The 27,168-nt window shown below is 40.5% G+C and overlaps 1 protein-coding gene across 1 annotated transcript in view; it reads left to right on the top strand.

The window, feature by feature from the left end:
• ENTREP2 (endosomal transmembrane epsin interactor 2) overlaps positions 1-27,168 on the top strand; it is a 613,337-nt gene that overhangs the window by 553,631 nt on the left and 32,538 nt on the right. Inside the window, exon 5 of the mRNA XM_064296181.1 lies at positions 19,825-19,932. Coding sequence (XP_064152251.1) covers positions 19,825-19,932 — 108 coding nt within the window. The remainder of the gene's footprint in view (positions 1-19,824; positions 19,933-27,168) is intronic.

Genomic DNA, 27,168 nt, shown 5'->3' with positions numbered 1-27,168 from the left:
TGATGCAATCTTTTCAGAGCCTGAATATGATGTCAAGAACTTTCAGGCCAAATTCCTGCCACTATAAAACAGCTTTGACAGATGGTCATTTTATAAACTCTCGCTTGGTATGAAGCTCGGTGTCTTACGAAAGACCCCTTAACTTGGGTTCCTGTCTCATTCCAGCTTTAGCACCTGTGCTGGAGTAACCTAGAAACCCACCATGCTGGAGTAGCCCATGCCAAATCATTGGCCCGCTTATGCTTTCACTTTTTTACAAAGTATTTGTCATAAAGTTGATATACTGGTGAATAAAACACCTAAAACTGATCGTCACCAATAAAATCTCTCTTGACTGGTAGATGATTGGCTTTAAAAACTTCTGTCATGTATTTCCTTTTGTCATCTAATTTTATGTCACCTTGCTATTAAAAAAAAAACTTGTGACATTAAGACTGGTTGAAGGTAGAATCCTTCATCTAGAGAGCTGTAAGAGTCCTGCAATTATTCTGAGAATTTTGAACGGTATGTTTTAGTGGTTTTCCCCAACATTCCGTTGATTACGAAAGAACCTTACTGAACTTATTTCATTATAAATGTAATACCTACCCATTGTAAAAAAATTTTTTTAAAAATTAGATCGATAAATGGGTGACCCTGCTGGTATCTGAATACCTGTGGCATACCTTCCAGCATCATGGCAACACACAAGCCCTCACAATACGACAAACTGACAGTGGCATGACTCAAAATGAGAAGAAATAGCTGCAAACATCCATGAATAATCGGAACCTGAATGTAAGAAGTATGAATCTAGGAAAATTGGAAATCGTCAAAAATGAAATAGAACGCATAAACATCGATATCCTAGGCATTAGTGAGCTGACATGGACTGGTATTGGCCATTTTGAATTGGACAATCATATAGTCTATTATGCTGGGAATGACAACTCGAAGAGGGATGATGTTGCATTCATTGTCAAAAAGAACGTTTCAAGATCTATCCTGAAGTACAACGCTGTCAGTGATAGGATAATATCCATATACCTACAAGGAAGACCAGTTAATACAACTATTATTGAAATTTACCCACCAACCACTAGGGCCAAAGATGAAGAAATAGGAGATTTTTATCAGCTGCTGCAGTCTGAAATTGATCGAACATGCAATCAAGATGCATTGATAATTACTGGTGATTGGAATGCGAAAGTTGGAAACAAAGAGGAAGGATCAGTAGTTGGAAAATATGGCCTTGGTGATAGAAACAATGCCGGAGATTGAATGATAGAATTTTGCAAGACCAACGACTTCTTCATTGCGAATACCTTCTTTCACCAACATAAACAGCGACTATACACATGGACCGCGCCAGATGGAACACACAGAAATCAAAATGACTACATCTGTGGAAAGAGACGATGGGAAAGCTCAATACCATCAGTCAGAACAAGGCGAAGGGCTGACTGTGGAACAGACTATCAATTGGTAATACGCAAGTTCAAGCTGAAACTGAAGAAAATCAGAGCAAGCCTGCAAGAGCCGAAATATGACCTTGAACATATCCTACCTGAATTTAGAGACCATCTCAAGAATAGATTTGATGCATTGAACACTAGTGACCGCAGACCAGACAAGTTGTGGAATTACATCAAGGACATCATCCATGAAGAAAGCAAGAGGTCACTGAAGAGACAGGAAAGAAAGAAAAGACCAAGATGGATGTCTAAGGAGACTCTGAAACTTGCTCTTGAGCGTTGAGCAGCTAAAGCAAAAGGAAGAATTGATGAAGTAAAAGAACTGAACAGAAGATTTCAAAGGGCCTCTCGAGAAGAAAAAGTATTATAGTGACATGTGCAAAGAGCTGGAGATGGAAAACCAAAAGGGAAGAACACGCTCAGTGTTTCTCAAGCTGAAAGAACTGAAGAAAAAATTCAAGCCTTGAGTTGCAACAGTGAAGGATTCTATGGGGAAAATATTAAACGATGCAGGAAGCATCAAAAGAAGATGGAAGGAATACACAGAGTCCTTAAACCAAAAAGAATTAGTCTGTATTCAACCATTTCAAGAGGTGGCATATGATCAGGAACTAAGGGTACTGAAGGAAGAAGTCCAAGCTGCTCTGAAGGCATTGGCGAAAAACAAGGCTCCAGGAACTGATGGAATATCAATTGAGATGTTCCAACAAACAGATGCAGCTCTGGAGGTGCTCACTCACCTATGCCAAGAAATATGGAAGACAGCTTCCTGGCCAACTGACTGGAAGAGATCCATATTTATGCCTATTCTCCAGAAAGGTGATCCAACCAAACGTGGAAATTATAGAACAATATCATTAATATCACACACAAGCAAAATTTTGCTGAAGATCATTCAAAAATGGCTACAGCAGTATATCGACAGGGAACTGCCAGAAATTCAGGTCGGTTTCAGAAGAGGACGTAGAACCAGGGATATCATTGCTGATGTCAGATGGATCCTGGCCAAAAGCAGAGAATACCAGAAGGATGTTACCTGTGTTTTATTGACTATGCAAAGGCATGTGACTCTGTGGATCATAACAAACTATGGATAACACTGCGAAGAATGGGAATTCCAGAACACTTAATTGTGCTCATGAGGAACCTTTACATAGATCAACAGGCAGTTGTTCGGACAGAACAAGGGGATACTGATTGGTTTAAAGTCAGGAAAGGCGTACGTCAGGGTTGTATTCTTTCACCATACCTATTTAATCTGTATGCTGAACAAATAATTCGAGAAGCTGGACTATTTGAAGAAGAACGGGACATCAGGATTGGAGGAAGACTCATTAACAACCTGCGTTATGCAGATGACACAACCTTGCTTGCTGAAAGTGAAGAGGACTTGAAGCAGTTACTGAAGAAGATCAAAGACCACAGCCTTCAGTATGGATTACACCTCCACATAAAGAAAACAAAAATCCTCACAACTGGACCAATGAGCAACATCATGATAAACGGAGAAAAGACTGAAGTTGTCAAGGATTTCATTTTACTTGGACCCACAATCAACAGCCATGGAAGCAGCAGTTAAGAAATCAAAAGATGGATTGCATTGGGCAAATCTGCTACAAAGGACCTCTTCAAAGTGTTGAAGAGCAAATATGTTACCCTGAAGACTAAGGTGCGCCTGACCCAAGCCATGGTATTTTCAATCGCATCATATGCATGTGAAAGCTGGACAATGAATAAGGAAGACTGAAGAAGAATTCACGCCTTTGAATTGTGGCATTGACGAAGAATATTGAATATACCATGTACTGCCAAAAGAATGAACAAATCTGTCTTGGAAGAAGTGCGGCCAGAATGGTCCTTAGAGGCACTGATGGTGAGACTGCATCTTACATACTTTGGACGTGTTGTCAGGAGGAGTCAGTCCCTGGAGAAGGACATCATGCTTGGCAGAGTACAGGGTCAGCAGAAAAGAGGAAGACCCTCAACTAGGTGGATTGACACAGTGGCTGCAACAATGAGCTCAAGCATAACAACAACTGTAAGGATGGTGCAGGACCAGGCAGTGTTTCGTTCTGTTGTGCATAGGGTCGCTATGAGTTGGAACCGACTCGACGGCACCTAACAACAACAACACGTCTGTTGAAAGAGATGATAGAGAATTTCAATATTATCAGTCAGATAAAGGCCAGGGGTTGCCTGCAGAGCAGACCATCAATTGTTTATATAAAATTTGAAGTTGAAGCTGAAGAAGATTAAAACAAGTCCACAAAGGTCAAAATATGACCTTGAGTATATCCTACCTGAATTTAGACATCATCTCAAGAATATATTTGATACACTGAACAGTAATGAATGAAGACCAGACAAGTTGTAGGATGACATCAAGGACATCATACGTGAAAAAGCAAAAGGTCTAAAAAGAAAGGAAAGAAAGAAAAGAGCAAAATGTATGTGCAGTGTTTTGTTCTTTTGTACATGGGGTCGCTATGAGTCAGAATCCACTCCATGGTACTTGACAACACCCACTACGATCCTCTGTTTGTCTGATGTATTGTAAGAATTTCTTCACAGTCTTCAGTCCAATTTTTGAAAGTTTTTATGGCATCTTTTTCCACATAGAAGTTTTAGCAGTTCAATATAATTGAATTTCTCAGTCTTTCCCCTTATGGTTTATGCCTTTTATGTCTTGTTTAACAAAGGCACAAAGATAGCCTCTAGCGTTTTCTTCTAAAAGTTTTAGAGTTTTACTTTTTGCTCCTCTTTGTGAGTGGTGTGAAGTTACTAATGATTCTGTATGGATACATCACTATCCTAGTCCCATTTAGAATTACTCTGTGCTTTTCCTACTGATCTGACATTCTCAAGTTTCCAAGTGCATGTGGCTCTTTTTCTGAACTCTTAGTTCCGCTCCCTTAGTCAGGCTGCTTTTTTTTGTTGTTTGTTTTAGTTTTTGTTCTTTTTATTTATTCCTTCTTATCTTAATGATGATTCTTCTTTTATACTAAGTCTTAATAACTGATGTAGCAAGTCCCTTCACCTTGTTCTTCTTCCAACTTATCTTGCCTATTCTTTTATTTCCCTTTAGCATCTTTTAATGCAATAATGGGTATAGGAATAGAGTATATGGAAATTATAAACCCCTTGCCGTCAAGTTAATTCTGACTCATGGCAACCCTATATGACAGAGTAGAGCTGCCCCATGGGGTTTCCAAGGAGCGTCTGGTGGATTCGAAGTGCCAGCCTTTTGGTTAGCAGCCTGAGCTCTCAACCACTGCACCGTCAAGGCTCCATGGAAGTTATAGAGCATCATAATAAAATGAACCCCTGGGATCCACTTAGAATAGCACCAATACCACCACATCTACCTATGTGCTTCCCCAAGAGGGAACTAGCTTCTGGAATTTTGAATTTTTCCTTCCCTCATTTTTTACCATTTAATCACATGTGTACTATCCCTAAACAAAATACGTTTTTAATTCTTTGCTTTATTAACCTTTGTACACATGACATCATATTCTGAGTAGGTTTTTGATATTTACTTTCCCCAAATTTATTGTAATTCATAAATTTTCATTGCTCTGTAATATTCCATCTGTATGTATACCACAATTTATTCATCCTACTTCTGTCGATAGACCCGAGACGATTGGAGGGTCCCAATTTTTTGCAATTACCAACAATTCTGGTCTGAATCTGTGTGCATGTCTCATGGTACATGTGGCAAGAGCTTCTCTGGAGAAGAATCCCAGGAATAGAAATGCTGCAAATATTTAACTTTAGAAGATGCCACCAAATTACTTCCCACAGTGGCTGAATCAATTTATACTCCCATCAGAAATGCCTTGGAGTCTTTATGGATCCACAACCCCAACACGTGACGTTATTATTTATAGATTTTGCCAATTCAGCAGATGGACGAAAGTATCGTACAGTCTCAATTTGCTTTTCTCTGCTATTACTGAAATTGATAATATTTTTAGATATTTATTTACCACTCATATTCCTTTTCTGCAAATTGCCTTGCTTATCTATTGCCCATTTTTCTATTGGTTATTTTTCTTTTTTATTGATTTCTATAAGGCTTATTTTTTATCTTGTTTAGGAAACTCATTCCTATTTTGAGGGCATAAAGATAGTCTCAGATATTTATTTTACCAATTTTTTTCCTTTCACATTTCTCTCCTTGATCCAGGTGGCATTGATTTTTGTGTATGGTGTAAAGTATTGGTTCAATATGAATAGCCATTATACTAGCTGTGTTTATCAAATAGCCCATACTTTACGCAAAAATTTACCTTGCCTCTTTTCTCAAACATCAACTTTAATATATATTTGCATCTTTTTCTGGGCGCTCTGTTTTGTTCAGGGATTGCCATGAGTCAGGGCCAACTTGAAGGCAGCTAACATCAATGAGAACATTCTGTGCTTCATACTTGAAAATCCCAATATGTGAAGCCCTTGAGGATCTGAATCTGTTCTTTATTGTTTCCCAAACCTCCCATTCATGGTTGCTTATGCCCTCGTATATGGAATGATTTCTGACCTGAGAACCCATATTTGCTTGATCTTAACGTGTAGGAATCGTGTGGGCCATATTGCGGATTCTTTTCTCCAAAAACAATTAATCTCTCATCTGCTGGGAGCCAGAGAGTGAGGCAAACCTGGGACACCTTAGTCCTTTTTGAGAGTCTGAGCTTAATTCTGGAGTCTCTAATCAGGTCCACCTTCTTGTTGCTACCCAAAGGGCCAGATCACAATGAAACTATTAGCATTTACCCTCTGGACAACCGTGTTCTGAACACTTGCTCATGGCTCACAGTTCGCAGCTCCAGGTTTGGCTCACAGGTTGGTTCTTTAATTTTGGGGAGGAAGGCAAATGAAGAGGTCTTTGGAGGTTTTCTCAACTTTCTGCAAGGCCAGACATACATTAAACAAACATGCAATCAGGATCTGATTGTTTTGCAGCAGCAAGACCCCATTTTATGGAGTCTGCCATACTGCCTGAAGTTGAAGTCTGCCTGGGCTGTTCTTGGTGTTCAGCTCTACCGTCTAGACAGCAGGGTTGTCCTGTTACAGTCCATACACACACACACACACACACACACAGCCCTGCTGTGTTCTTTACTGGAATTGCATTGGGTTTATAAGTTAATTTGGAGAGAATGAACACGTGTAGGATATTGACTCTTCTTGTTCATGACAATGGTGTATTTTGCCATTTACTTGCTTTCAAAATTTTTTGGTGATTTTGTCCATCTTTTTCTATATTTATTCTTGAGTATTTTATTTTTTGTTGGTGTTGTAAATCACATCTTTTCAAAAATTACACTTTCTGTTTATTGCTGGCATGTGAGAATGAAATTAATTATGCATGTCGATCTTATATCTAGAAACATTGCTCAGATATCTTATTTAATTCTAAATATTTGAAAATGTTGTTGGGTTTCTATTTCACAGAATAATGACAGTTTGTCTTCCTTTCTAACTTGTATACAATTTACTTCTTTTTAACGTACCATTCCAATGGCTGGGGCCTGCTGTATAACGTTGAATAGAAGTGACAAATGCAGCCATCCCCACTTCCTTCCTGATATTTGCTGTGGGGTTTCTTGAGCTAAGGGGCTCCCATTCTTTCTTTTTTCTTGAGGACTTTTAAACTAGTGTTGAAAACTACTAACTACATCTATTGAGATGATGAGACTTTTTTTTCCTTTAATGTGGTGAATTTCATTAATAGATTATCTTATGTTAAAACATTCTTGTAACACAGGAATAAACCCAGTTTGGTTTTAATGCATTTTTTAATTTGCTGCTGGATTTAGTTTGTCAACATTTTGTTTAGGATTTTTGCACCTAGATTCACAAGGAAGAATTTTCCGCTCTCATTGTTTTCACATCTAAAATGATCCTGTTTGTTTTTTAAAGATAGCCAGTTATCCCAACACAAGTTACATGACGTACCACTTATATTGTATATTGTAAGGGTCTCTGTCTGGACTCTCCCTCTGTTCCTTTACTAGTGCCACACTATTTATTTTTTTAATGTGTTCTAGGTGAAAGTATTTTAATTATCATAGATTTATGGAACAGGTTGATGTGTGAAAGGCTCTTTTTGTTTTCCAAAAATTTTTGACAACTTTATTTTTTCTTTCACATGTATTCAGAATAATGCCAAATTTTAAAAAATGATTAAAAATTTTTTTAAGTTAGAAGTGAATTAGAATCAAAGTAGGTTTTTAGACATCCAGAAGTTATGGAAACAGTAAATAAATACATATATATGTGTGTGTGTGTGTGTGTGTGTATATACACACATATGTATACTTGTGCCGCTGAGTCAATTCCAACTCATAGCAACCCTATAGGACAAAGTAAAGCTGCCCCATAATGTTTCCAAGGAGTGGCTGGTAGATTCAAATTGCTGACCTTTGGTTAGCAGCCAAGCTCTTAACCCCTGTGCCACTAGGGCTCTTTCTCTATATCTGCATACATACATACACACAAAAGCATGTGTTTACAAAACAAAACCAGACTTACTGGCCTAACAGAGACAGATAAACCCCAAGAGTATGGCCCCCAGGCACCCTTTTAGCTCGATGATGAAGTCACTCCTGAGGTTCACTCTTTATCCCAAGATTAGACAGGCCCATAAAACAAAATGAGACTAAAGAGGCACACCAGCCCAGGGGCAAGGACTAGAAGGCAGGATGGGACAGGAAAGCTGGTAATAGGGAACCCAAGGTTGAGAAGGGAGAGTGTTGACATGTCATGGGGTTGGTAACTAATGGCATAAAACAATATGTGTACTAACTGTTTAATGAGAAGCTAGTTTGTTCTGGAAACCTTTGTCTAAAGTGCAATAAAAAAAAAAGTGTGTGTTTGTAAACTTATAAACACATACAAAGAAATGTATTTTTGCCTGATTACCCTTCCTTGAAAATCAGAAAAGTGGCAAATAGTTTTATTGATTTTAAAACTTGATAGAACTGCAAGAAAATAATTAGGCTATGAATTATAGTTGTTTTCACAGACTATAGGCAATTCCATTCATCAATTAAAGGCTAGCAGATCTTGCTTCCAAGGGCAGAGACATGTTTGGAATGATAAAATAAGCTGCAGCCCTGTACCACCATGGAAGGTGTGGGTGTTCCTGTATGGGTCCTTGCTCAAAGTTAAAAGTACCATCGAACAACCAACACATGCTGTTGAAGAGCAAGCCTGTCCTCTTGTGGAGGCATTTGTGTTATTGATGGGACTTGAGTGGCCACAGAAAGTCAAAATTGACTTAAATTCATAGGAGTCCTAAGTGCAATTTTAGCTTCTTGAAATTACAGCTTACATAGATTCCTCCATGAATCACTTACCTTTTCCAAATGACAGTCTAATTTTAGCTCCTTTTATAGGATCAGCTTTCAAGCCAGCCACAAAGACCTCTGTATGCAACAGCTGCTTTTTACAGAGACAAATTAAAGGGCCTGGGATCCGTTCCAAGATGTGTCTCATTGCTCAAGAAAAATTTTATTGAAAATAAAAGCTACAGATTTTGCACATACTCATTGATCATGCTACCAACAAGAGTTTTTATATGGCCTTGCTTATGCATTACTTTATTTGAAGGTGAAATTTTCTGTGTGTTTGGTTGGAAATTTGGAAACCAAGCATATCATTTCCTTCCAGTCTGAACTTAAAATTCAGAAAAGGACAAGGAAATATCTCATTTGTAATGTCTCATGGCTGCCTCATTTCTCTATTAGATTGTGTTATTAATACCCAGAATTTACTTGGACTGGAGAGAATTTGCTTTGTTTTAATTGACTTTTAAAAATAATTCATCATTTGGACATGATTCTCTCTACAGAAAATCCCCAAAATTCCACAAAATCTATTAAAGCTAATAAATGAATTCAGCAAGCTGTCAGGGTACAAGGTCAACACACAAAAATCATTTGAGTTCCTATACATCATCAATGAGCATGCTAAAAAGGAAATTAAAGAAACCATACCATTTACAATAGCATCTTAGAGGAATAAAGTATTTAGGAAAAATTTAACCAAGAAGGTGAATGACTTATACACAGAAAACTATAAACATTAGTAAAAGAAATTAAAGCAGACCTAAATAAATGAGAGGACACTCCATATTCATGGATTGGAAGGCTTAATATAGTTAAGATGTCAGTACTACCCAAAGCAATCTATAAATTCAATACTATTGCCGCCAAAATTCCAACAGCCTTCTTTGCAGAAACAAACAAACAAAAAAAACTATGCTCAAATTTATATGGAAGGGCAAGGGACGCCAAATAGACAAAATAATCTTGAAGAAGAAGAATAAAGTAGGAGGACCCACACTTTCTGATTTCAAAACATACTATAAAGCTACAATAATCAGAAAAACTTGGTACTGGTATAATGATAGACATATAAACCAATGGCATAGAATTGAGGGCCCAGAAATAAACCTGTACATTTATGGTCAGTTGATTTTCAGTGGGGTGCTAAATCCATTCAATGGTGGAAGAACTGTCTCTTCAATAAATTATGCTGAAAAACTGAATTTCCACATGCAAAAGAATGAAGCAGGTATGGTGATCCATACCTCACACCATATACAAAAACTGATTCGATATGGATCAAGGACTGAGTGTGAGAACTAGAACTATGAAACTCTTAGAAGAAAACATAGGAGTGTTGCTACAGGACCTAATTTTTAACAATGGATTCTTAGATATGACACAAAAAGCACAAGCAACAAAAGACAAAATAGATCAATGAGACCTCATAAAAATTATTCTTTTGTTCCTCAAAGGACTTTGTCAACAAAGTGAAGAGACAACATAAAGATTGGTAGAAAATTTGGGGGAACCATATATCTGACAAAGTTTTAATATCCAGAATATAGGACGAACTTCTACAACTTAACAGCAAAAAGACAAATAACCCGGTCAAAAAATGGACAAAAGACTTGAATAGACATTTCATTAAAGAGGATATACAAATGGCCAACAAGCACATGAAAAGGTGCTCAACATCATTAGCCATTAGGGAGATGCAAATTAAAACCCCACAATGAGATACCACCTTGCTCCAATTAGAATATCTATGATCAAAACCCCCCAAAACAACAGATACTGGCAAGGGTGTGGAGAAATTGGAACCTTCATCCATTGCTGATGGGGATGCAACATGGTACAGCTGCTGTGGAAGTTTGGTGATTCCTCAAAAGGTTAAACATAGAGCTACCATAAACCAAAAAACCAAACCCGCTGCCGTCAAGTCAATTCTGACTCATAGCGACCCTATAAGCTACCACAGGACCCAGCAACTCCACTTTTAAGTACATACCCAAGAGATTAGAAGGGAGTGATACAAACAGACACAGGTACACCAATGTTTATAAAAAAAAAAAAAAATTTTTTTTATCACAATAGCCAAAAGGTGGAAACAACTTAAATGCCCGTCAACATACTTTATATATCTCAGGTATATCCATACAATGGAATACTACTCAGCCATAAGAGAAATGAAGTCCTGATACATGCCATAACATGGATGAACCTTGAAAACATTGGTGAGTAAAATCAGTTAGTCACAAAAAGAAATACTGTATTATCTCACTTACCTGAAGTAGGAAAATATGTGGGAACAAAGTTTATTAGTGGTTACCAGGGGTTGGAGGGAGGAGGGAAAGGTAAATAATTGCTTAGGGAGCACTGAATTTCTGCTAATGGTGGTGGAATAATTTGGAAAGGGACAGTGGTAATGGCTGTAAAACATGAAAGATGTAATCAATGTCACTGAGTTATACATGTCAAAATTGGTGAATTGGCAAATATTATGTATAGTTTACCGCAATCAAAAAATAGCAGAACAAAATCCCAGAATAATATAATCTCAATATTGTTAAGAAATGATATATAAACAGAAAATAAAAGCTAAAACTGAATACACTGAAATATTATTTCTGAGCAGGGTGAATGTGGGCAAAGTAACAAAATTGAATAAGGAACAATAGTGTGCCACAGGGGAAAAAAAAATTCATCATTTATAGGTTTGCCTAAGTATCTAAAACATTTTTCTTCTCATGTGTAATATCCCACAGTTTTCTTTATCTTATTGTAGTTAAACAACTTCAAAAGTAAATATGCAAAATGACCAGTAGCAAAACTCAGTATCCACAATGAAAGCCTTGTTTCACACCTGCCACTTTGGATGACCATGTGAAGGGATTTTACAGAGTATGGATTTTGGTGTGTGGAGAGGACTCTGAAAAAGCTGGCGAAGGACAGAGGTAGAGGCAGAAAGAATTCTGAAGAAACACCTCATCACAGCTCCAAGAGGTGTGCCGTTGTCTAGAAAAAAGCCAAGCGTTAAAGGAATAGGAGACAGAGATGAAGAAGTCTTTTTTATTTGTGTTTAAAATGAATACACTCCATGAGACATAAAACAGTGTTTGCCTCATTTCGGTGACAATGGAATACGTGGTCAATAAAACTGAAATTTCTAGATGGGGAACAAAATAAAGGAATTATTTATATTTTTAGTTGTGATCATTGAAGGATGTCACTATTTTAGTTATAATTATGAATTGCCCTGAGATATATAAAATATGTAATTAAGATTTTTACGTACTCTTTCTGCTTACTGTTTGGTGTTTCTGTAAGATGAGAGTTGTAACTTCATCCTAGGAATGCCGTCTTCTCAAGGGAGTCTCTGGAGTTTTCTACCCCTTGAAGTCTGGTGGCTCTGGAGATGGGGATGAGGAGTTATAGGGGCCCCTCAAATACATCAAGAGTACCCCCGAGACTTCTAAGTCAATTGGCAAAATAATTCTATTATGAGAACATTCTGTATCCCACTTTGAAATGAGGCATCTGGGGTCTTAAATGCTAACAAGCGGCCATCTAAGATGCATCAATTGGTCTCAACCCAACTGGATCAAAGGAGAATGAAGAACACCAAGGTCACACAATAACTATGAGCCCAAGAGACAGAAAGGGCCACAGGAACCAGAGACTTACATCATCCTGAGACCAGAAGAACTAGATGGTGCCCGGCCACAACCGATGACTGCCCTGACAGGGAGCACAACAGAGAACCCCTGAGGGAGCAGGAGAACAGTGGGATGCAGACCCCAAATTCTCATAAAAAGACCAGACTTAATGGTCTGACCAAGACTAGAGGAATCCCGGCGGTCATGGTCCCCAAACCTTTTGTTGGCCCTGGACAGGAACCATTCCCAAAGACAACTCATCAGACCTGGAACGGACTGGACAATGGGTTGGAGAGAGATGCTGATGAAGAGTGAGCTACTTGTATCAGGTGGACACTTGAGACTGTGTTGGCATCTCCTGTCTGGAGGGGAGATAGGAGGGTAGAGAGGGTTAGAAACTGGCAAAATTGTCACGAAAGGAGAGACTGGGAGGGCTGACTCATTAGGGGGAGAGTAAGTGGGAGTATGGAGTAAGGTGTATATAAGCTTTTATGTGACAGACTGACTTGATTTGTAAACGTTCACTTAAAGCTCAATAAAAATTATTTAAAAAAAAGAGTACCCCTGAGGTGAAGGCCCATTTTCAGTCCATATGGATGAGTCTGAATGCATACCCCCTGTCCTGATCGCTATTGTGAGTCCAGACCCAAATTTCCAACCGTTCACTAACAGCTCTGTGGGACAGGCCTACTGGCAACTCAGCCCCTATATGTCTCAGACTACATTGGTGCCTCTCCTTGTAAGACTACTCTTTTTTGTGGTCCCCCAGCACAGCCGATGTGTTCTCATGCTCCATTTACCATGAGATGCCTTGGAATCAACTGGTGCTGTATCTTCTCCCTCATCCCAGCCAGGCTCCAGTAAATGGCCATGCCCTGTCAGTTTAGGCCTCAGAGTTGCTCTCAGGCTCCCCGTCTTCCTGCTTCCTTTCTGTGCTCTGGTCTAACCCCTCTGCTGTAGTGTCTCACTGTTACCTCCCTGTCTCCAGTCTCTCACTACAGCAGATGTTGACTGAGCACTGAGTACACCCTGCAAAAGGCATCTTTCTCAATCACTTGAAAAAATAGGTTGTGTCATATCTTCAGTGGTCTCCCATAATCTACAAAATAAAACCCAAACACCTTTGCTTCTGGCCCTCTATTTTCTCTCCAGCCCCATCTGTGCCTGCTTGTCTCCCGTGATTGAACTCCCATCTGCTCAATCTTTAGTATCCTCAAGTATCCTCAGGAGTAGGGAGGATACTTGAGATGGCCAGAGACGGCTTACAGCAATTTTCTAAGCCCTGCTGTTGTAACCACTTAGAAAATTGAAAGAAAAAAGCAACCAAAACCTGAGAATGGCCATCTAAGATACTCTATTCGTCCCACCCCATCTGGAGCAAAGGAGAGTGAAGAAAACCAAAGACACAAGGGAAAGATTAGTCCAAAGGACTAATAGACCACAATTATCACAGCCTCCAGCAGACTGAGTCCAGCACAACTGGATGGTGCCTGGCTCCCACCACCGACTGCTCTGACAGGGATCACAATAGAGGGTCCTGGACAGAGCTGGAGAAAAATGTAGAATAAAATTCAGACTCACAAAAAGGGACCAGACTTACTGGTCTTAGAGAGACTGGAGAAACCCTGAGAGTGTAGCCCCTGGACACCCTTTTAACACAGTACTGAAGTCACTCCTGAGGCTCACCCTTCAGCCAAAGATTAGACAGGCCCATAAAACAAACAGTAATACACGTAGCTCAACCATGTATACAAGACTAAATGGGCACATCAGCCCAGGGGCAAGGACAAGAAGGCCGAGACAGGAAAGCTGGATGAATGGAAATGGGGAACCCAAGGTCAAGAAGAGGAGGGTGTTGACACATCATGGGATTGGCAATCAGTGTCACAAAACAGTGTGTGTATTAATTGTTTAATGAGAAACTAATTTTCTCTGTAAACCTTCAACTAAAGCATAATAAAAATTAAAAAAAAAAAAAGCCTCCAAGAGCTTCTGGCCAAGATGGAGGAGTTACAGAGACTGAATTTTACCTCCTGAAACAACCAAAACACAGACTACATGAAGTCACTGAATATCAGGCAACAGAGGACAGTGGTTCCTGAGAGATGGCAAACAAATGTGGTGAGCCCAACTATTGCCTGAGCTTCCTTCCTGGAGAAAGCTTCCAGGTCACAGTGAAGGAAAGGGGAGCTCGGGGATCCCTGAGTGGAGGAGACAGAGCTGAGAGGCCAAAAGAGACCAAGACCTAGAGACCTAGATTCTCAGGATAGAGTGCCAGGGAGGAGAGAGCCTCACCAAGAGAGAACACTGGGATCTTCAGAGTATTTGATTGAATGCTGATCAGCGCGCGCATGTGAAGAAATGGCTTGACTACCGTTGACTGCCATGACAGGGAATACAACGGAGAGTCCTGGACAGGGCAGGAGAGAAATGTAGAAAACAACTCAAATTCATGTAAGAAGACCAGACTCAAAGATCTGACAGAGACTGGAGGAACCCCTGAAACTATGTCACCTGGACACACTGTTAACCTAGAACTGAAACCATTCCCGAAGCCCACTCTTCAGACAAAGATTAGATAGGACTGTAAAACAAAAAATAATACATGTGATGAGTGTGCTACTTAGTTCAATCAGATACACAAGACCAAATGGGCATCTCCTGTCCAAAAGCAGGATGAAAAGGCAGGAAGGGACAGGAACTGGTCGAATGGACACAGGGAACCGGAACTGGAAAGGGGGAGTGTGCTGTCACATTGTGGGGATTGCAACCAATGTTACAAAACAATATGTGTAAATATTTTTTAATGAGAAATTAACTTGAGCTGTAAACTTTCACCTAAAGCACAATTTAAAAAAAGACCAAAAAAAAAAAGAAAGAAATGGTTTGGGTCTGGGCATAGAACCACCTAAAAGGAGTAGAGACTACAGTGCCTGGTGCTCACACAGGGCTGAAAACAGTACCTATTCCCACATTGTTCTGAGTACTGCTTCAGTTCTTCCTGAGAAATCTTAAAAGCAAGACTCATTTTTCTGTCTTCATGTTTGCACTGGGCTGTGTAACCTTGGAAAGGTGAACACTGGTGGTTAACATTCCCCTCTGCAGTGTTATCATAGTCACATCCATTTGGCTATTCCACGCAGTGGGCTGGGAAACAAACGAGCAGATTCTAATGACTTCTCTAGTAACAGGCAACTTACAGGAGAATGAGGAACTTTTCTAAAGGAGGCTATTACAGATTAGAATTGTTCAAACATGGGTTTGTGTATACATGGGGAAGCCCTGGTAATGGTCCTAGACTAGACAGTTGCTTGGACACATCCCAGTTCCCAGCTACAGTGATGTGAATGAAGTCAGCAATTCCCACTTCCTCTTGAGGATTTAACATCCCCTTTGCGGTGGGTTTTTAGTGGGTTTAATGTTGTTAAATGTTGGGGCCCTGGTGGTGCAATGGTTAAGAGCTCAGCTGCCAACCAAAAGGTGAACAGTTTGAATCCACAAGCCACTCCTTGGAAACCATATTGAGCAGCTCTACTCTGTCCTATAGGGGCGCTATGAGTCAGAATTGGCTCCACGGCAACAGGTTTAATGTTGTTAGTTGCCATCGAGTCAGCTCCAACTCTTGGCGACCGTGTGTATAACAGAACGAAATGTTGCCCAGTCCCGCGTCACTTTCATGATCACTGATATGTTTGAGTCCATTGCGGCAGCCGTTGTGTCAGTGCATCTCATTTAGGGTTTCTTTCATTTTCTTTGGCCCTCTACCAAACTTGATGTCCTTTTCTAGTGATTGGTCTTTCCTGGTGACAAGTCCAAAGTTAGTGAGTTGAGCTCCTGCTATCCTTTCTTTTAGGAAAAAAGGCCTGGAGACCTGTTTCTGGGAATTAGCCAGTGAAAACCCTATGGATCACAACCCCTTGAATAGATAACTGAAATTAAGCTCATTAATACTGTGATCTTTCTGGTGAAAGACCTATCTTTCCTGATAGGTTTTTGCATTTTTTAAAAAATAGGTTTTGTGTATTTTATACACATATATGAATAAGATTGAATTGAAGGGAATATTCTAAATCTTTGGTTGCTTTTGTGAATTTTTTTTGTTTTCCTATTTCTATCATGGGTTTGAGAATGAATTCCCTCAAGAGGCACGGGGAAGAACGTGCTTCTTGGTTCAATCAAATATACAAGACCAAATAGGCAGTTTCTCTCTAGGAGCAGGATGAGAGAGCAAGAAGGGACAGGAGCTGGACAAATGGACTCAGGGAACCCAGAGCGGAAGGGGAGAGCGTGCGGTCACATTGTGGGGATTGCAATCAATGTCACAAAACAATATGTGTATAAATTTTTGAATGAGAGATTCACTTGGGCTGTAGACTTTCACTTAAAGCACAATTTTAAAAAAATCCTCAAGAGGAATGAATTGCATTTGGACAGTTTAAACTCCATGAAGTGACCCTGTAAGATGGAAAACAAGGAAAGGATGTCTGCTCTCACCACTCTTTTTCAACATAATATCCAAAGTTCTAGTCAGTGCAATAAGGCAAGAAAAAGGAATACAGGGCATACGAATCAGTAAGGAAGAAATAAAACATTTGTAGATGGCATGATTGTCTACAGAGTAGCTCCCAAGATAGCTACAGAAAAAAAAAAAAAAAAGATTACTAGAACTAGTGAGTTCAGCAAGGTTGCAGGATAAAAGATAAACATACAAAAATCAATCACATTTATATATGGTAATTATGAACATGTGGAAACTGAAATTAAAAACACAAAAAATTACCTCAATCTAAATCTCACACTCTATACAAAAATTAACTAAAAATGGATCACAGTTTTGAATGTAAAACTACTTTTTTAAAAAAGTTTTAGAAAATAATCATAGGAGAAAATCTTTAGGACCCAGGGCTAGACAAAGAGTTCTTAGACTTGACACCAAAAGCATGATCCATAAAAACAAAAACATAAATTGGACCTCATCAAAATTAAAAACTTCTACTCCGTAAAAACTCATGTGAAGAGGATGAAAAAGCAAGCTACAGCCTGAGGGGTGGAAATTTACAAACCACATATCTAACAAAGGATTAGTATTTAGAATACGTGAAACCAAAAAAAAAAAAAAAACCTGTTGCTGTGGAGTCAATTCCAATGCATAGAATATGTGAAGAACTTTCAAAACTCAACGGTAAAAATACAAACGATCTAACTAAAAAATGGGCAAACACATGAACAGGTAATTCACCAAAGAAGATATACAGATGGCAAATAAGAACCTGAAAAGACTGTGCAATATTGTTACGGATCGAATTGTGTCTCCCCAAAAGATATATTGAAATCCTAACCCCTGTACCTGTGAATGTACATTATTTGAAGAAAAAGGGCTTTTCTTTTATCCGTTAAGTCAAACGAGGTCATCCTGGAGTAGGGTGGGTCCTAGTCTTAATCCCTTCTGGGTGGCTTATTTTTAAAAAGAAGAACAGGCACAAAAACAGAGTCACATAGAGAGAAGACACCATGCGAGGATCTGTTTACAAGCCCAAAACACCAAGAAACACCCAAGATATGCCATCTGTATATCTTCTTTGGTGAATTACCTGTTCATGTGTTTGCCCATATTTTAGTTAGATCGTTTGTATTTTTACGGTTGAGTTTTGAAAGTTCTTCACATATTCTATGCATTGGAATTGACTCAACAGCAACAGGTTTGGTTTTTTTTTCTGGTTTTCAGCTGAAAGAGAGAAGGAAGGCTCTCACCCTAGAATCGGTACATCATATGGCCCTGTCAATACCCTGAATTTGGACTTCTGGCCTCCAGCACTGTGAAAAAATTAATTTCTATATGTTTGAAGCCACTCACTTTGTGGTATTTTGTTATGGAAGCCCCAGAAACTAAGACAAACATCATTAGCCATAGTAAAATGCAAATTTAAACCACAATGAGCTATCACTAACTCCTACCAAAACGGCAAAAATAAAAAATAATGACAACACCAAATGCAAGCAAGGATGTGGAGAAATTGGATCACTTACTCATCACTGTTGGACGTGTGAAATGGTACGGGCACTCTGGAAAATAATTTGGCAGTTTCTTATAAAAACTAAACATGCAACTAGCATATGACCCAGCAATTGTACTGTGTTCCAGAAAAACTGAGACTTATGTTCATACGAAGACCTACCTATACACAAAATGTTCATAGTAGCTTTATTTGTAATAGCCCAAAACTGGAGACAACCCAGAAGTTCTTCAACTGGTTAATGGTTAAACTCTGGTGCATCGAAACCACGCATCACTAAACCAAAAACAAAAAAACAAAATGAACCCATGCCATTGAGTCAATTCTGACTCATAACGACCCTGTAGGACAGAGCAGGCACTGCCCCGTAGAGTTTCCAAGGAGTGCCTGTTGGATTCGAACTGCTGACCTTTTGGTTAGCAGCCATAGCTCTTAACCACTACAGCACCAGGGATGTAATACTACTGAGCAGTAAAAAGGAATGAGCTACTGATACACTCAACAACTTGGATGAACCCTGAGAGAATCATGCTGAGTGAAAAAAAAAATTGAAAGATTACATACTAGATGAATCTATTTATATACCATTCTTGAAATGACAGAAATGGGGAGCCATCTAATAGATGACAGGGTTAGATGAGGGTGGAGCACGGAGAGTGAGGTAGATGTGGCTATAAAAGGGAAACACAAGGTGTCCTTATGGTGATGGAATGTTCTTTGTGGATGTGGCTATAAAAGGGAAACACAAGGGGTCCTTATGGTGATGGAATGTCCTTTGTGGATGTGGCTATAAAAGGGAAACATGAGGGGTCCTTATGGTGATGCAGTGTCCTTTGTCTTGACTGGCATCAGTGTCAATGTCCCAGTGGTGATACTGTGCTATAGTTTTGCAAAATGTTACCATTGAGAGAAACTGGGTAAAGGCCATGTGGGGCCTCTCCGCATAATTTCTTAGAACTCCATGTGAGTCTAGAATTATCTCAAAATCAAGTTTCATTTAGAATTTGGCATTTTGTTAAATACTGATCAAAATTTCGATTTGCACCCTGCAATGGGTGAAAATTACCCAGCTACTTACATGGTGGCCATTTCCAGTTTTTCTTAGACATGTTATTGACTACCTAATCATTCTCAACATTGTAAAATGCATCCCTTAGCATCTAAAGCTAATTTGATCAGAATTGTAAAAGCATGGACAAATACATATGTATTAAGGGTCAGTTTTGATTATGAAAGAAACAGAACACAGATCTTCCATGAAGGGAGGACCATTGGCTATATTCATTCTGGACCTGGACAGAGCGCTAAAGATTCCACCAGCAGGCGCCAAGCTGAGGCTAACCTTCTCCCTCTTCCCTCACAGGACCTCCTCTTCAGCGTGTGTGCCCTCAACGTCCTCTCCACCATTGTGTGTGCCTTGGCCACTGCCATGTGCTGCATGCAGATGGTCTCCTCTGATGTCCTGCAAATGGTGAGTGGCCCCCGTCTTCCCAAGCATGCTCAACATGGTGGCACTAACCCCTCTTCTAGCCAGCCTGAAACCACTGTAGCAGTGGACACTTTGGCTTCCAGCCCAGGAAGCGGCCAGGTCAGTGGGCCCTGACCACCCATGGTACCTGGAGACCCTTGGGCTGCCCTCTGGAAGACGAATTGTGTGTATGGTGTGTTTATTTTAGGAGCTGTTGGAGCTCCATGTTTGCAGAGTCCTGCTGCCATCATGTACCCCCACACGGCCGCTGGCATGTGACAATGAGTAATGTCAAAGTCCTACAGCCAAATCCCCTCTCGGCCCAGCACCTCCAGAGCAAGGCACTTTACTCAGGTTTCAGATTCTCCTTAATAAAGGAAGCCTAGGGTTGTTAGAGGAGTCCCTGAGCTGTGCAAATGGTTAACGTGCTGGGCTGCTAACTGAGAGGCTGGAGGCTCAAGTCTACCCAGAGGCACCTTGGAAGAAAGGCCTGGTGATCTACTTCTGAAAAATCAGCCATCAAAAATCCTATGGAGCACAGTTCTACCCTGACACACGTGGGCTCACCATGAATCAGAGTCCACTTGATGGCAGCTGTTCTGGGGTTTTATTTATTTTTTTTTTTTGGTTTAGGGTTGTTAGGAAGATGAGTTCTCAAATTGAAAAACCGCTCATCTGTACTCTAAGAGTCAGAATTGCCCTGACGGCAACGGCAATTAACCCTGAGCTCGGAAACCAGGGCCAGGCCGGGGGCCATCCTCTGCCCTGTGGCCAGGATCTCACGGAGGAGGAGCTGCAGCTCCCAAGGAAGAGCGATGAGGACAGGGGAGGATCACACACTTACCGATACACATGCTCATTAACGCATGCTTAATAAGCAACCAAGGCTCTTTGTTATTTCAACATGAATGGAACCTAGCCCACCGCTGACTGTGTTACCACCAAACAGGAATGAGGGGGAGAGTCTGTCCGTTGATGCTAAGGTAGAGATCCCTTTCGGACTGTGCCTTCCAGACCTGGCCTGCCTCATACCCAATGCTTTATGTGTCTTATGGAAGAAAAAGCCAACTATTCTCGTAGTCGGCTGTTGTATTTGTTCTCCTTTCTCATCTACCTCATGGCAATACATCAGCTAATCAAGGAATGGGGCCAAAGAACATCCTTACCAAGATGTTACAGGTCCCTTGGCTAATCATATGCAGCATGCAGCCTCGCTCTCCCAGGACATAGCCACGCAGCTGTCACAGCAGCCGACCTTTGGGGAGGTGGCAGGTTTCTGAAAGCTATCTAATTAAGCAGTTAAGTCAGCAGTGTTGAACTTTGGCCTTCTTCGCTAAGGCCTTATGTTGGTGATTTTCTCCAGCGTGTTGCCTACAGGGAAGGTTAAGTACCCTCGGCTTCTCCTCATCCCAGTTGATTTTACTGTCAGCCTGTAAATATCACACCAGAATAACTGAACTGAAGGGCTGTAAACACGAAAAGTTTACATTCTCCTGGTCTTAAGCATGGAAATGAAAATTCTCAACTAAATAAGGATGCAAGATATTTTCAGCACAATATAGTATACTGCAACAGAAACCTGCAGTCATTACATAGTTCAGTGTGTGGAACGTGAGCGGGCACAGAGATGCAGGTCTGAAGGCAAGCAGGTCTGGGTGCGAGTCCCAGCCCTTTTCTGTACAGAGCAGGTGACTCTGGGCCCATCATTGAGCCTCCCAGTGCCCCTGCTCCTCACCTATGAAATGGACCTAATGGTGAGCACTCAATAAATGTGGACCTTTTTATCCTTTAATGTGGAGGGAATGTCGGCTCATTATTAGGACGTAGCAGCAGTGATCATGAATGCAGTGGTGCCCTACTGTACTTTATAAACTGTCGAGCACTGTGTAAAACCAGTTACCATCAAGTCATCTTCAACTCGTGATGATCCCATGTGTGTCAGAGTACAACTGTACTCCCTGGGATTCTCTTTGTTATTTGTTTTTATCCCCCGTTGGAGTGTAGGTTCCGTAAGGGAACAAACCCTGTTTGTCTCACCCATTCCCCGTCACTAGCAATTAGCATATCTAGCACATAAAACCAGTTGTCATTCAGTCAGTTCCAACTTGTAACAGCTCCATGTGTGTTAGAGTAGTACTATGCTCCAGGCGGTTTTCAATAGCTGATTTTTCAGAAGTAGACTGCCAGGCCTTTCTTCAAGTGTCTGGGTGGACTTGAACCTCCAGCGTTTAAATTAGCAGTGGGAGACATTAACCATTTGCGTCATCCGGGAACCCATCGAGCACATTATCGTTGCTGTTGTTAGCGGCCATCGTTGAGTAGTGGAGACCCCATGCACCGTGGTTCAGACCGTTGTGATCCGCAGGGTTTCCATTGGCTGATTCTTCAGGAGTAGATCACTAGATCTTTCTTTCCGGTCCATCTTAGTCTGGAGTCTCCACTGAGATCTCTTCTGTGTCACAGCAACACGTAAGACCCCACAGACAGATGGGTGGTGGCTGCGCTTGAGATGAACTGGTTGGGAGTTGAACCTGGGTCTCCAGTATGGAAAGTGAGAACTCTACCATGGCTGACCCCATCTAGCACATGTCGTTGTTGTTGTTAGGTGCCATCAGGTTGGTCCCGACTCATAGCAACCCTGTGTGCAGCAGAACAAAACACTGCCCGGTCCTGTGCCATCCTCACAATCGTCATGCTTAAGCCCATTGTTGCAGTCACTATGTCAGTCCATCTCCTTGATGGACTTTTTTTTTTTTTTTTTTGCTGACCCTCTACTTTACCAAGCATGATGTCCTTCTCCAGGGACTGATCCTTCCTGACAACACGTCCAAAGTACATGAGATGTAGTCTCGCCATTCCTGCTTCTAAGGAGTATTCTGGTTGTACTTCTTCCAAGACAAATTTGTTCATTCTTTTGGCAGTCCATGGTATATTTGATGTTCTTTGCCAACACCACAATTCAAAGGTGCCAATTCTTCTTCATTCTTCTTTATTCATAGTCCAGCTTTCACATGCATAAGAGGCGATTGAAAACACCGTGGGTTCGGCCCAGTGCACCTTAGTCTTCTTTAATACTTTGAACAAGGTCTTTTGCAGCAGATTTGCCCAGTGCAGTGCATCTTTTGATTTCTTGACTGATGCTTCCATGGGTGTTGATTGTGAATCCGAGTAAAATGAAATCCTTGACAATTTCAATCTTTTCCCTCTTTATCATGATATTGCTTATTGGACCTGTTGTGAGGATTTTTGATTTCTCTATGTTGAGGTATAATCCATACTGCGTCTAGGACATATAGGCTCTCAAATACTTGTTAAATAGATGAAGAAGGTAATGTCTACACAAAATAGTTACAGTGATTCTTTTTTCAAACAATAGTTTATTGTTTCATAAATAGACTTTGTGGTTACCGTATCTATGCTCTTCCTTCTCCACGATACGTAGTGACGTTGTAGCTGAGAATGATTTGGAGGGTGACAACTCACACCTTGGGGAAAGAGGATCAAAGGGTTTGACCTGCCCAATTCTGTCTCCCAGCCCCCATTTTGATTCCCTGAACCTCCCTCGATATTTTTTTCATGTATTTTTTAAATTGTATTTATCTTGTTATTGTTGTCGAGAATATACACACTAAAACATACACCAATTCTGCAGTGTCTACGGAAACCATCTAGTGACATTGATTACATTCTTTGAATTGTGCAACCATTCTCACCCTCTCTTCTGAGTTGTTCCTCCTCCATTAACATAAATTCACTGCCCCCTAAGGTTTCTATCTAAACTTTCGAGTTGTTGTTATCAGCATGATCCCACATAGATAGTTCTTAAAAGAGCATAATGCTCAAGGCAGACATTTTTTACTACTTAAGCTAAATTATTGTTTGGTTTTAAGAAGACTTCAGGGAGTACTTTTGGTTTAAGGTTTGAAGACTACCTCGGAGCAATAGTTCCAAGGGTTCATCCAACCTTTATGGCTCCAAGAAGTCTGGAGTTCATGAGAATTTTAAAATCTCTTTTGCATCTCCCCTCTTTTGATCAGCATTCTTCTGTAGAATCTTTGATCAAAATGTTCAGTAATGGTAGCCAAGGACCACCCATTTTTTCTGGTCTAATAGCAAAGGAGGCAGTTGTTCATGGAAGCAATTAGCCATGCATTCTGTGTCTTCCTCCTATTCCTGACTCTCCTTCTTCCTCTGTTGCTCCAGGTGAATAGAGAACAATTATTGTGCCTTGAATGGCTGCTTGCAAGCTTTTAAGATCCCAGACACTATGCAACGAACTAGGAGTCAGAACAGAAGCACTAAACATGTTTTTAGGCCAATTAACTGGGATGTCCCATGAAACCATGACCCTGTAATTTCCAAACCAAGGAACCAAATCCTATGAGGTTTTTGATTGTACATAAGCAGCCTCAGCAGCTACTCTTTTTTTTTTTTTTTTTGTCATTGTTGTAAATGTATATATCACACAACTTTGGCCAATTCAACTTTTTGCAAGTGTACAACTTATTTTCAGGAATTGCAGCAATCAGCTGTGCATCCCTACCCTTAATCAGCCCATAGGGTTTTCAATGGCTGGTTTTTCAGAAGTGGATCACTTTTCTTCTGAGCTACCTCTGGGTGGACTCAAACCTTCAACCTTTCAGTTAGCAACCAAGCGCGTGAACCGTTTGCACCATCCAGGGACTCCAAAGCACTATATAAAATTAAAATATTATTACGGTTACAACAGCTACCATGAGAAACCTTCATTGTTTCATTGCTAAATGCTTGGTGCTTCAAATCCCTGGCTTGGAAGTGGAAATATATGAACTTCCTGCTGGCAAGTCCTTCTCCCTTTGTGATCATTCAGCCTGCTTCCACATGCTATGGAACAGATGAGACTGCTTTCGCCAGAAGACATTAGCTCCGCTGCTGCACCTTACAGTCCCTGGGGAGACAAAGCAAACCGTCCATGGTACTTGGAGGTCACCAGCAGGCGCCCTCTGGAAGACAGTCTGCTGCTTTTGATGTGTTTACTGTGTTTATGGTAAACTGGTGATACATGACCATGTGCCTTGTGGGACCATCACTGGTCACATCGCTGCCTAATTATCCCAGTTTCCTTTGCTCTAAATGAAACCAAGTGTGTATGCCCTTTTGTCCTCACAGGGCAGCCAGAGGTTTAAATCAGATGATCTGTGTGAATGTGGCCACATGTCAGAGGCTGTGCACTCAGAGAAGTGGAGAACTGCCTGGAGCCCATGAACAGCAGGGAGCTCAAGGGGCATGTAGTTAATGGCCTGAAGGGACGGACCAGGAATGGAGTTGTACAGAATGTCTCAGAAGCTTTTTTTAAATTTTCTTACTTCATTTCATTAGATTCTTTAGTTAAAGCAGTAATATATGATTACTTAAACCAGTCAGATAACATAGAGATGTCTAAAGAAGAGTTTGTGATCCCCTCTATTCTACCCTATTCTCTTGAGGAAACCGCTTCTAACTCTTTGGAGTAAATCTTTTCATTTCTTTCTTGATTTCTTAGTACTTATATAAAAACCAAACCCGTTGCCGTCGAGTCAATTCCAACTCATAGCTACCCTATAGGACAGAGTAGAACTGCCCCATAGGCTTTCCAAGGAGCACCTGGTGGATTTGAACTGCCGACCCTTTGGTTAGCAGCTGTAGCACTTAGCCACTATGCCACCAGGTTTTCCAAGTACTTATATAAATGCATGTAAATCGAGTCTGTCTTCCATATTTCCTCCCTACCTTCCTCTTATCCCTTCTTCTTTAGCCAAAATGACATCATACCATTCATATTACTCTGTGACTTGATTTCATAAAAACCTGAAACTAACATGGACGTCCGTCTAGGTCTAGATAGAGAGAGATTGATTGTTGTTAGGTGCCATCAAGTCAGTTCCAAATCATGGCAACCCTGTTTACAACAGAACAAAACATTGACCGGTCCTGCACCATCCTCACAATCGTTATGCTTGACCCCATTGTTACAGCCGTCTCCTTGAGGGTCTTTCTCTTTTCTGCTGACTCTCTACTTTACCAAGCATGATGTCCTTCTCCAAGGACTGATCCCTCTTGATAACATGTCCAAAGTATGTGAGACGTAGTCTTGTAATCCTTGTTTCTAAGGAGCATTCTAGTTGTACCTCTCCCAAGACAGATTTGCTCATTCTTCTGGCAGTCCATAGTATATTCAATACTCTTCACCAACACCCTAAATCAAAGTCATCAATTCTTCTTCAGTCTTCCTTATTCATCGTCCAGTTTTCGAATGTGTATGAGGCGATTGAAAATACCGTGGCTTAGGTCAGGCACACCTTAATCCTTAAAGTGACATCTTCGCTTTTTAACACTTTAAAGAGGTCTTTGGGGCAGATTTGCCCAATGCAGTATGTCATTGGATTTCCTGACAGCTGCTTCTGTGGTCATTGACGGTGGATTCAAGTATAATGAAATCTTTAACACAATCTTCTCTCCATTTATCGTGATGTTTATTGGTCCAGTTGTGAGGATTTTTGTTTTCTTTCTGTTGAGGTGTAGTCCATACTGAAAGCTATACTCTTTGATCTTTATCAGTAAGTGCTTCAAGTCCTCTTTGCTTTCAGCAAGTAAGGTGTGTCATTGCAGGTTGTTAATGAGTCTTCCACCAATCCTGATGCCACATTCTTCTTCATATTGTCCAGCTTGAATAATTTGCTCAGCATACAGACTGAATAAGCATGGTGAAAGGATACAACCCTGACGCACACCTTTCTTGATTGTAAACCATACAGTATCCTCTTGCTCTGTTCAAACGACTGCCACTTGGTCTGTGTACAGAGCACAATTAAGTGTTCTGGAGTTCCCATTCTTCGCAATGTTATCCATAATTTGTTAAGATCTATACAGTCAAATGCCTTTGCATAGTCAATATAACACCAGTAAACCTCTTTCTGGTATTCTCTGCTTTCAGCCAAGATCCATCTAACATCAGCAGTGATATTCCTCATTCCACATCCTCTTCTGAATCCAGCTTGAATTTCTGGCAGTTCCCTGTCAAGGTACTGCTACAACAGCTTTTGAATGATCTTCAGCAAAATTTTATTTGTATACAATACTAATGATCTTGTTCAATAATTTCTGCATTCTGTCGGATCACCTTTCTTTGGAATGGACAAAAATACAGATCTCTTCGAGTTGGTTGGCCAGGAAGCTGTATTCCAAATTTCTTGGCATAGATGAGTGAGTACTTCCACAGCT

The sequence above is a fragment of the Loxodonta africana genome, chromosome 13, assembly GCF_030014295.1.
Source record: "Loxodonta africana isolate mLoxAfr1 chromosome 13, mLoxAfr1.hap2, whole genome shotgun sequence".
NCBI lineage: Eukaryota > Metazoa > Chordata > Mammalia > Proboscidea > Elephantidae > Loxodonta > Loxodonta africana.
This window is presented reverse-complemented; position numbering and strand designations above follow the sequence as displayed.